Genomic DNA, 12,448 nt, shown 5'->3' on the forward strand with positions numbered 1-12,448 from the left:
ATACACGAGGTATCATCATAGATTAACATCATTACACTCTGTGAGGAAGAAATCGCAAATGGGGTGAGGGAATAGGAAAGAGCACTTGCCTTCAGGTCTTCCATCTCGTTGCACAGCTCGACTATCCTTTTCGTACCACTCAAATTCATCCTGACAGCACTTCTGCAGAGAGCAAGAAAATGGGGAAGAATGTCAGCTCTTAAATAATGCGAGTGAATCAATTTGCTTGCAATCACTCTCACTCCGAGTCAACAATGTTGAAAACCTGGCACTGTTAGGACCGACACGTTCACATTAAATGTTTCGCATTAAAGAACACGTGGGCAAAAATCAGACGTGATAGAAAAATTAAACTCAGTTCCACCCAATGGGAAACCTGCTGAAACAGCGGATTTGTGGTTCTCTTGTGTCGACCCCAACGTCAACGGGCGCTCACCCGAGAACGGCAGGGCCGTCGCCGGGAAAATCCTACGGTTCGCGCAGAGGAATTGGCAGCTAAACGTCAGCGGCGGGAGGCTCCCTCCCCTAGGAACCCACCCTTGTTGGAGTTCCTGGCCCATGCAAGACCACTCAAGAACCATCTGGAAACCTGCTCATACCCCTGCGTGACGCATGACCTACAGCAGACTTCCGCAGGGGCTTTACCTACAACAGCTCCGCTGTTAAAAGTGACTGGCGATTACGATATTCCCGAATGCGATATTTGGGCACAGCAGCAGTGCGCTGAGCCAGCACTCGTGGGTTCTCTCGACGGCAGCGATGATGAGCCTCTGCGTCGGCGGCGCGAAATGCGTCTCCTGAAGGGACCGCGACCCGCGTCTTAAGCGAATGCTTAAGCGAACCTCAAGCGTCGCGCCGTCGAGCGCCTCGTGCGGGCACAGCATATTACCCCATCCCCTCCCCCACCGCACACTTTCCGAGAGCGCTGGCTGGCACCGCCACGGCGAACTTCCCTCCCCTCCCAATTTCACGACACTCTCCTCCTTTGCTTTCTTTCATCGTTCGCTTTTTTTTTCACTCGTCGGTGTTGCCATCGTTCGCTCGGTTACGCCAACAACGCGGCTCATCCCATAGACGGCCGCCAAAGGGCTGCGCCCTAAAATACATTCAAAAGGTTACGCTTAATTCATCGAGCTGACCTGGGGGTCTTCTGCCCGGTTCTTTCGAACTGTACTCTGGGCCTCATTACGACACGCTTTTCGTTTTAGCGCGTGAATCAGTGTCAAACGCAGCCAGGTAGCTTGCGCGCGCAACCGTCGCGGGCAAAGATTGCGATGCACAACTAAGCTGTTCGTTCGGTTGGGCCGGCTTCGGTCCAAAAAAAAAAAAGGAAGCGGGACATAGGAAAGGAGGGTAGTGATGAAGTAAAAATAAAAGCAAATTGAGAAGAACGTATAAGACCGGCGGTTACAGATTAGGCTAACATATTTGCAGAGAGAGAGAGAGAGAGAGAGAGAGAGAGAGATAAAAAAAGGGAGGGGGAGAGGGAAGAAGGGAGGGAGAAAAAATAGTGCGTGGATGTAAAAGAAGGGAAGCGGGTAACAGTTGTTTACCGAATACCAGGTGACAATTTTTTTCTGGAAAGAACAGACGTATATCAGTACTCTCCAACAGATCGGTGAACGAAATCTCCCGCCGCTCGCCCCCCCCCCCCCCCCTTCCCCTCCGCCCACCCCCCCAACCCCATCTTTCGTTTTTTGCATGTCTGTAGAGCTGACGCCGCACACTCACTTGATTGGTTCGTCGAATTTGACAGTGGCGGCGGAGTGGATGACAACGTTGACGGTGGCGACCAGCAGCTGCCGGTCCTTGGGCTTGAGCCCCAGGTCGGGCAGAGTCAGGTCGCCTTCCAGGACCACGATCTTCTGGAAGGCCCGCGGCCGCTCGTTCCTCAGCCTCTGGAACAGCTGCGCCGAGAAGATGGAAATGAACCCAAAGATGCTCGAATTCGGGGTCTCATACCTGCGGTACACAGCCGTTTCGAAGGCCTTCGAATGCACTGTCTATGGAGTGGCCCGTTGTCTATATACAGTGCGCACTCGTACGAAGTCAACAGTCGACTGAACTCTCAACTGTCAACTGTAAGCTACCGAGCAGAACACTGCAGGTATTACACGACGATGCCACGTTCAGGCTAGCATGCATGTGCGTCACGAAAGAGGGACTGATTTTAGCGACCTAGAGGACTTTCAAGGTGTTCAGAATTCTCACGGACGTGGGCGTTCGTTTTAGGGGCGAATCTTAGGTGCTGGGGCTGTTGGAGTCTCCTGTCATCGTCATCGTTGTCCGTCTAATGCAGTCACGGTACTAAAACACCGGGAAATGTTTACGCCTCGCGCTAGAGAGCTTCGTGCTTTAACGACAAGAGACTTTCACAGCAAAGCTGTACACTTCTACAACCCCAACGTTTTCATCTCCGTTGGCAAAAACGCCAAGGTGCCAAGAATACACTTTTACACTGCATGCTTCGCCCCTTCCCAGGTTTCAAGTCAGTGGAGATGGCCCGGGATTATTTTTTTGTTGTTTCCATCAAACACCGAGAAACTGTACCCGAGGCAAGAATGCAACCGAACGGCGAAGCTGTTGCACGTGAGCATCGCCGGACACATCGTTCAGTTTCAGTATCATTGTTTATTTGCATAGTTGCGGTGCTGGTAATCGTCGTCATATGTATCGAAGAGGTCGTCGTCGTCTTCGCGGCGAGTGGCATCAGCATTGTAGACAGCTCAACTGCAAAGCTTGCATGAAATCGCGCAGCTTGAACCATAGCGAAGCTGCAGGATTTATTTATGCGTGAGCACTGAAGGACACATCACCACGCATTTGTACAAGCTTCAAATTGTTTATTTAGATTTCCCGTCATAGCTTTTCACTGTGCTAGTATAGTTGTCATCGTCATATGCATCGATGTCGTCGCATTCCTCATGCCAAGCATTACATGCGCGGTAGCGCTTGACGACAGCAGTGGAGTTTTTTTTTTTTTTTTTTTGCTAAAGCCACTGCGCGTGCCGGTAACGCTCGGCGGTCGCCGCGAGGCACGCGCTCAAGAGCGCTCCGCATTTTCTTGGTATTTTTTCGGCAACTGGGCACTTACGGCTTGTACAACAGCTCCGCTGTTTAAATTTCGCACGGCGCCTCGAAGAAATGCAGGTTCCTCAATCTGCTGTGAATACAGGCAGTATATTTAACAGCCATTGAAGAAAAACATGCCGGTAGGACCATCATCGTCATCAACAGCTCATCTAGGTCCACTGCGGGACAGACGCCTCTGCCGTTGATCTCCACCCCCTCCTGTCTTGTGCTGCTTGAATCCATTCTTTGCTTCCGAATTTTAATTCTTCCCTCCATTTTGTCAATGGCCTTTCACTTCTACATCGGTATCCACTCTGCTACCCCGGAGGTTCGCCGATTGTCATTTCGTCTCACAACGCGGCCTGCCGAAGTCCATTTGTTTGTCAAAATGTGAACTATGCTATCTTCAACTCTATAGTTTGCGCACTAATCCGGGAGGCTCGTTTCCTCTCCCGAAGTGTTACCCCTATCATTATTCGTTCCATCGCTCGTTGAGCTGACCTAAGTTCGCTTTTGAGTGGTTTAGAAAGGCGCAGAGTATCCGCTCCATACGTCATCACCGGCAGCACGCATTGGTTGTATGCTATTCTTTTGAGTGACACAGGTTGCTTACTGCTTGCATAGTGTACCCCAGCCCACATCTATTCTGCACCGGATATCTTTCTTGTGGTTTTGGTCAGCCCGGACAACTTGTCCGAGGTAGTTCTTGTTCTAGTGTTACGTTACCTAAGCTGAAGAGGGCGCTTTGGACGTGCTTATTTTGAATATGTTTTGAAGAATGACTTAGAAATCTGGATGATCAGAGATGGGCGGCCAAAGTGTTACGGTATCTTTACATGAAAAGCGTGGACACACAATGGAGGAAAAGAACCAGAAGGCTCAGGACAAAGTATATGAAACCTGGAAGTGCAGGGGAAACGACCAAGGCAATAAAAAATGAAGTGAAAGAAACAGAAACAACGACCTGGAAAAAGAGGATGGATGCGAATAAGTCCTTAGATATCTACAGAATCGGGAAGCAGGAGATCACAAGGGAAAAATTATTCGATAATACCAAAGAACTATGCGCAGGCTGCGGAAATGAGCCAGAAACCATGCGACATATTGTAACGGAGTGCAAAAGTATCCGTCCAGTCCTCAGTGATGGAGCCATCCAGCTTCCGGAAGCCCTTGGCTTTACGGTTAGCGGAAAAGTGAATTGGACAGCAGTAGAGGTTAGTAAAAGAAGGTTAGAATGTTGGTGGGAAAAGAGCAGAGAACAATCTGGGAAGACATGCGAACAAAAAAGTCAGTCTAGCACAAAAAATTCCTAAAAGTATTTTCTTTTTATTTTGACAATATTTTTTATTTATTTTGTTTGTATTTCTGGCGAGGTGATTGTATAGTGGCGTTGTGAATAAGGCCGCTGTGCAACGCCACCCCGTTACAAATGGGAAGCCACTAAGCATCATCATCATCATCATTTATCATTACTTTAGATTTATTCATGCGTATTTGTATCCCCGCGGCTAAAATTTATGATTGTGCTGCAACGCGGATTGAATGCAGGCGTGTTGGCACTTGGTACTTAGAGCGATGAACAGTGCGGTTAAACAAGGCGACAGCAAGGGCACACAGACACGGCGCTGTCTGTGTCCTTCCTGTCGTCTTGTTTTGCCGTGCTGTTCTGTTCGTTTCCGATTCTACTTCTGCTGACTGACTGAGCAAGACTGTCGTCTGCACACCCCAAATGGTGCAAATAACCCCGTTTATCCGTAATCCTGCGTTGTCCCAGTCAAGATTCCTAAATACCCCCCTCCAGACACGCTGTGAACAGTTTTGGTGAGACGGTATATCCCTGCAGTACTCCCTTTCTTATAGGGAACTTTTCGCTTTTTTTTTTGTAGGAGGATTACCATACCTGTACATTCATTACACATGTCTTATGTATAAGGGGGGATTAAAAGAAATACGAACAACGGAGTACACAGCCTCCGACGCATGCCGCACCGTCTGGCTGCATTGTCAGTAAACTGCGCGCATGCGTAGTTCTTTAGGAGCGTTTGCGATTGTGGCCTACTGTTGGGGGAAATATTTTGATGCGTTCTTTTATGCTCTGTCGCCACTGTGCATTTTGTTATCTACTACATTCGGGAGCAAAGCGCGCAGCAGGCTAATTGCAGCTAGCCTTCGACGATCAACCTGTGCTGTGACGACGCAGCGTGAAAAGGAGCCTCGAAATAAACTACCGGCGTCGGTTCTTGATCAAGCATTTCCCATAAATGTGGGCCACACTCTCAGACGCTCTCGAAGAAGTGCGCATGCGCGCAGTTTAATGACTGTGCATCCAGACGGGGCAGTATGCATCGGAGGGTGTGCGCTCCTTTCGTATTTCTTTTAATCCCCCCTGTACGTCTCCTCTATTCCCTGGTCTTTCAAGGATTGCAGCACTGCTTGGATATTTACTGAATCAAACGGTTTTTTGTAGTACACAAATGCAATGTAGAGGGGCTTATACTCCGCGGATTTGTATATAACTTGATTGATGACATTAATGCGATTTATTGTGGGGTAGCCTTTTCTAGACTGAGCTTGTTCTCGAAGATGCTGGAAATCCAGGCTGTCACTTATGCTTGCATACAGCCACCAGTAGGCTGATGGGTCTCATCCTTAAGATCTTTGGTATCTGCCTCCCTGTGATTCGAAATTATGTTGGCGGTTTTCCAGGCTCTGGGCACCTTTAAAGTCTTTATACGTCTGGATAATATGTCAGCAAGCTTTCGTAGTACAACGTCTCCCCCCTACTCTTAGATCCACCGTTATGCCGTCGTCGCCTGCAGATTTCTCTTTTCATGCCCTTGACGGCCTTTTCCACTTCCCCTTTAGTTGCTTGGAAAACGCTGGCTAAAATTGTAGGCTCAGTAGTCTCCTCTGGCACAACGTCACTGGCGTAAAGTTTGGTGTATAGTCGTTTCGGTAGTTTTATTACCTCGTCCATGTTGTGCGCATAATGTTACCCTATTCGTCCTTGAGTGCGTCAATCTTTTTTTCCTAACAGGTAGCTTGTTCATATTTAATTTTAATTTTCCTCCTCTCTTCGGAGTTTCCTCGATCACTGCCTTGTTGTATGCTAGGATGTCGTTCATTTTACTTGTTAATTTTGACAGCTCCGCCAATTCAGTTTGGTCCACCGTACTCGAAAGTTTCATGTTCCTACGTTTCGCTATACTGCAAGTTAACAAGTAACAATTCTTCGTTCCTTACTCATGCCAATCCATTTACAGGAATCGTCGGCTTATATGTTTCACACAAGTGGCGTTCCACTTCTGTAAATGTACACTAGAATTAGCGTACACTCGTTTTGGAGCAAAGCCTACACGTGCTACGTTTTTTTCCCCCGCATAGCGATAAAGTTCTGCAAAGAAGGCAACCCACAAAATTAATGTGCTGTGAAGAGCTTGCAAATCCTGCGACCGAGCCACCTTTCATGGCTTTGTTATTCCAATACTCTGAATTTTCGAAACTTCTAATACTGCGAGCGGTAAAACTGCACTGCGAATCGACTAGCAAAGACTCTTTGCGAAGTGTTCTGAGTTTCAAATACCGGCACATCTCTAATAATTTCTAGCCTAACTAAAGTTGCTGCTTACTAGATACTGAATTCTGCTGTTGAGCAAAAAATATGGCACCTGATCCTTCAAAAAAAAAAAAGAATGCCGGTCAAGCTTTACACCTCTTAACGAGGACCCTGATTATGATCAACCTGCATATGTCTCCGCCGCAGGCTTCTGTCCTCTTCTATCAGTACTGTATGACCATGGGGATTTAATTGCATCCGGCCGTACTCAAATGAGTGCGGCTAGGCCCTTGTCCAGAAAGGTGGAAATTCGCGTAAAATGACAAATGTCAGCCTTGTTTGTGTAGCCGCAAAAGGGCCCCTTGGAGGAAGGCCACCTTGAAGGCGTGTTCTGTATCACTTGGAATGTGCATGCCGTGTTAGCTATTACGCCGACGACGAAAATGCTCTCCCACCTTGTGTCAGCTAGTCATTTTCCCGAAGAAAATCGTCTCTTGTGACTTGTTTCTCGCCCTACCATTCCCTTTCCCAGTTTGCAATAACCATCTCTTTGTGATGCCGCGCTTGACCACAGAGTAGGGTCGGGAAGGGGGAGTTTCCAAAGACTGCTGTGTTGGTGCGCGCTGCGCGGATTTCCGACGGCTTCCTGTGAGTATCGCGGTGCCCACAACATGTGAATTTACACGCCACTTCGCTGTGTTCCACTGCTGACCGTTTACTTGCTGTAACGTCCAATGCCTCCAATTCGCCCAGTTATGCGCGTGCGACTTCCCTAATGACATTTTTTTTGCACCGTTGCCGTCGTTATCCCGGGGTCATCGCTGCTGCCTGGCCTCTGCCTAGGATTACTAGCAGCTTAAAAAAAGAAAGAAAAAAAAAAAACTAACCGCTGCCTTGAAACTTCGGAGGGACAAGGAGCAATGCCGTGTCCTAGAAAGTTTGCTCAGAAGCACTCCTTTAAAGACGAGAGACTAGTTTGTCTCTTAATGGCAAATATACGTTGTTTCAGAACTCTTGCGTGGAAGGTTCCCGAAGCGAAAAGATGCAGATGTAGTGCGCTGCACTCTCTCTCTCTCTCTCTCTCTCTCTCTCTCTCTCTCTCTCTCTCTCTCTCTCTCTCTCTCTCTCTCTCTCTCTCTCTCTCTCTCTCTCTCTCTCTCTCTCTCTCTCTCTCTCTCTCTCTCTCTCTCTCTCTCTCTCTCTCTCTCTCTCTCTCTCTCGTACGAAGGGAAACAGCCTAGCTGGTGACCACGAAGCAGGCGGAATTTAAAATCATGAAGACTCACATAGGCAAATCAGACGGCAAGTCCGTATGACGTCACTGTAGTTTTCTTGCGACGCAGACGCGAAAGGCGCTCGGTTCCACTTTCCCCATGCTTGAGAAACATTAAAAATGCAGCTAAAGCCTCCGTAAACGCGATTTCGAGGAATCAATTTCAGCATGCCATTAGAAATATTTCCGTAGTGTCGTTAGCAGAAGGCTTATGGTTAGAAGAGCGTTTGTTTGCCTTCACAAATTATAGTACGAATGATGCAATGATCATACCGTGGAGAAAGGTCTTTTCCCACATAGCTCTGGAACATTTGCCGTCACTATTCACTCGCTTAAATTGAGAACTTCCCAATTAAAGCAACTTAGATGATTAAAGCGCTGGCGTCGTACTACCAGAGCTAATTAACGGTTATAATAGAGACAAAACGTGGTATAGGGAAATACCAATGACTTACTGAAAGAAAAAAACAGCGGCGGGGGAGGGGGGAGGGGTTAACGGATGTAACAGGCTTTCCTTGCAGTAATTTACATCTAAAATTTTGATGTAAACGTGAGGCTGAACACTTCCTTTTTTCTTACTTTTCAAAACATTACGCTTCCTCCATAATTTTCTTTCACTTGATAATCGCTGATCCGCTTAGTAAATTCGCCGTCCCTCCCGCAGTCTGCCCGCATGAAAGCAATCCTGCAGACATTCACGCCTACGCTGAGCTTGTGATGGACTCAAAACTGCCTCTCACATACTTCATCTGTTTTCGAGGCAACAGCGAAGCAAAGGAAAGCGTAAGCGTTGCGTTCTTTCAAACGCGACGCTTTGTCAGACGCGTGCCGTAACACCTCATTACAGATCACGCAATACCGCGTCGCATACGCGCCAGCGACGTCCGTCCGCTCGTTCGCACAGAATCTCGCACGACATTGAAAAGTGCCGCCGTGATATTCGTCACACGCAGCACGCGACCCGACAGTTTAGCGGCCGGGGAAAAAAAGGAACGGTGACAGATCCGCGTGGTGCGAGCCGGAAAATGTCATGCTGGAGGAAATTAACGCGCCGTCGTACCCCCGTGCACTCGCTAAGCTGTACAGCAAGCACTGCAACAACATCCTCGTGCCGCCTTTGTTGGAAGAACTGAATTGGCTCGGCAAACGACTGTCGCGTCTAGCGAGACGCGCTTGGTCGCGGGCTGTCGAGCCCTAATCTTGTCACGCTTGCAAGCAGTGCTCGTCGAACAACAGTGTTTACGCCCTGTTGCTAGCACACAGTATCCTCGTTACCTTTGCTACGATTTTAATGCCAAAAAGTTAAAGCAGTTCCCGTCAACGTAAATGCGGTCAAGTGCGGAGCAGTGATTCGCTGGAGGGGTAGCTATTTGCTACCACCTCTCACGCACTTCACTCTTGTCTCACTCCTCTAGTGATGGATTGTACAGAGGTTTGTTCAAGCTGCCATCCTTTTCGTATCTTTTGTGTCTTGTTCTGCCTGCGACGATACGAGCGGGAGTTCTGTTCTGTTAAAGACGATAGTCTTTCTTGGGCTACTTAAACCGATAAATTTTGACTGTCTGTATTTCTGTGTCTGTCTGTCTGTAACTCGATTCAGCCACCCGGCCAAAGTAAAATTAATATTGCGCAATAGTCTTATATACTCACAGCCAAATGTAAACGTCTAAGCCCGGTTTATATGTCCATACTTGTCAACTTTGTTGAACAAGAACAATACATTACGCAAATATAAGACAGGAAATTAGTACACAAAAGATATTTACAGTGTTCCTTTATTAAAAAAATCATAGATGCTTGGTTTTTCGATAACAAATGATATTCTACATCTACTGCAGAAAACCGCCGCCTCCTGGCGGCATATGAAAAATCACGCAGCAACAGCAACAAAAGGTTCCACTAGCTAGGTTCCACGTTCTGCTTGGAACGCACGTGGAGCACAGCCACGCGGTTCTATAAACCTTGTAGTCGGCCGCCTCCATTCACGCGCGTCTCGGCCGTACTGCAGCGCTGGCATCGAGGAACCCGGCCTGTAGCAGTGGAACGCGGTAAATTCAAATCGCCTTGCGCAAACCTTTAGTGCGTTTACCTTGGGATGAGCGCCACGGAACAGGAACAGCATGAGAGGTGAGCGGGAAAAGCAGAGGGGGGCATTTCCTTGGCAAATGTCTACAAAGACTATCGTATTTTGACGACATTTGCAACGAAAGGAGCAGATACGCGGCCAATTTTTTGTGCTTGCTTTCATCTCGCACGTGCTGGACCTTTCTGTGCCATTTTGAATGGGTCGTTTTTTTTTTTTTATGCGAAGCTTTAGTGTTCTCATTGATGCCGCTGTACGCCAATACGCCCTGCAGGAAAGCCAACTTTCTCTGAGGATGATGATGAATGATCGTGGGTGGGCTTCCCACGGCCGGAATCGAACCTAGGTACCTCGCGTTGTGAAGCCGGCGTCTACTCGATTGCTCCCCTTCGACATAGTCGAAGCAAACGCCAAGCAGCAGGCACCGATTCGCGCCGTGCACCCCAACACAAACGTTAGGCATATGGGGTGCACACGCGACAGTTGTAGTGCGTATTCTAGAAAAGTGGTGCGTACCTCCAGAGTAGCACATATACTCAGTGTGGGATTGGCCAACCAAAGAATCCATCACGAGAAAGCTTCGCGTTCAACCATCGCCATCGTTAGACGTAGGGGCGCATGTTTTGTTTCTCCCAGGGCCACTTTTTTTTTTCACTTACTATTGTAGAAACCTACCCAAAGAGCATTCCTAACTAACCGTGAATTAAGTACACGGTATTTTAAGACGTAGTATAAATGCTTTCCAAGTGTATTGGAATACACTTGGAAAGCATTCCAAGTCTTCTCGAAGTCGAATGAAGCCTTCTGTTCCGCGGAAGAAAACGAAAACCACACATTAAAACATGAAATGACCATGATTATACGTGCAGTGGGGGACATTCAACAAAAAGATTTCCTAGCTTCGAACAGTTTCAGCGTGAATTGCCTGTTGCTATTTGGGCAAGTCAGCGACTTCACAGTAGGTTCTAGGGCCCAAGGAAAGTATAGTGAAAAGTGCGCATTTCTCGATTATTTAAAATTGCAAAAGGAAAAGGGCCCCTCAAAGGAACTTCCGCAGCGTCAGAGATCTCCGCACTGTCGTGTTGAACCGGCGCCTCACTAAATGAAGCCGCGACAACCGAGGTACGGATTCAGTACGCGAGAGCATGTCCAGCCGCTTCAAGGAACCGACTATGGATTCTTCAGACACGTCGGCATCCGAAGAATTGTTTACTCCTCCTCATTCAGTTGTTGAGAAGCTGAACAGTTATGTCCAGACTTCAGAAATGTCAGCTCTAAGCTAGTTACTGCCGAATGGAAACAACGTTGTTGGAGTTCCTACGCCAGACGAGAGCAAGAGGACATTATAATTGTTTCACGAACAAAAAAATCCGATCGAGTCCGACTGTAGCGCATGAGGCAGCAACCGAAGCCTCAACATTAGCACAACGACGACCGATGAACTTGAAGCATGCCTTTCACGCTTGAGACTCGCATAAAAAGTTCTGTCACCTGCTAAGACTGAACGGCCTCGGTGCTAAGTGCGCTTGCAATAGCGTATGGGGCCATAGAAAACTTAGTCGTGAACTCAAGGTTGCAATGAGGACACGGTCGTATACCGGTTGCCAGAACCAGAGTTGGAAGCGAGTGCGAGTTCCCGATCTGGCAAAGGAAACATCTATAGAACGAACCGAATGATTATTTCCAACCCCGGTTAATTTAACAATTTTGTTAGTTCATGCGGTTGTGCCTTACTAAATAAAATTATTTCTTTAATCATTTTAACCTCAGTGGTCTTAAAAAGGCCAGGTTTGATAGTGCGTGGTTAGGCACGTGGTTAAGCCGCCTATCATTCTAATGAGAGGCAGAGCTTTTACCTCATATTCAGTGACTATGTACTTTATTCGCAGTTAACTCAAGAAAGCAAGGCTCATGGCTTAATAAAGCATGTTTCACGGTCATTCTCGTGCGTTTTTAGCTGTACCGGCTATTTCTCACCTCACGTTGGTGTCAGAAGTTTGCTACAGACCACTCCCCGCAATACTGCTGCAAGGTCATATCTAGTGCTCCACATCTACAAAACTACAAAAAATAGTGCAACACCTTTTTCAAGCCTGTGATATAGAACTTTGCCTTTAATTTGTGAAACTGAAAAAAAAATCGAAGACGACCTTTTTTTTTATATCGGGTTCTAAAGTAGACCAAAATGAGCAACCGACCTGCAATGCACCAAATTTTTATTTAGAGCCACTTTTCTTACATTAACTATGATTAGCACAAAAAATGAAAGAAAAAATGGAGAAATATTACTTAAAAATTGAATTCCCTAGCTTGTCTAGATACACACAAACAGGGCCCGATATTGTGGCAATTTGAGTAAGTGTCAAGTTTGTAATTTTTTTATTAAAAATAATTTTAGTTGAAAATTAAAAAAAAAACGTGTGCGAGATTATTTGACAGTATGCCAACTGCCACACTTCAGGCG

General features: G+C 47.2%; 1 protein-coding gene across 1 annotated transcript in view; it reads right to left on the reverse strand.

Moving 5' to 3' along the window:
* The window catches only part of LOC144174630 (putative fatty acyl-CoA reductase CG5065), a 50,970-nt gene that overhangs the window by 21,163 nt on the left and 17,359 nt on the right, over positions 1-12,448 (reverse strand). Inside the window, exons 3-4 of the mRNA XM_077703410.1 lie at positions 1,732-1,907; positions 90-162 (exon numbers count right to left, since the gene is read on the reverse strand). Of these exons, the coding sequence (XP_077559536.1) occupies positions 90-162; positions 1,732-1,907 (249 nt within the window). The remainder of the gene's footprint in view (positions 1-89; positions 163-1,731; positions 1,908-12,448) is intronic.

Source organism: Haemaphysalis longicornis, unplaced genomic scaffold, assembly GCF_048455015.1.
Source record: "Haemaphysalis longicornis isolate Haplotype H1 unplaced genomic scaffold, Haemaphysalis longicornis Haplotype H1 scaffold_3, whole genome shotgun sequence".
In the NCBI taxonomy this organism is placed as follows: Eukaryota; Metazoa; Arthropoda; class Arachnida; order Ixodida; family Ixodidae; genus Haemaphysalis; species Haemaphysalis longicornis.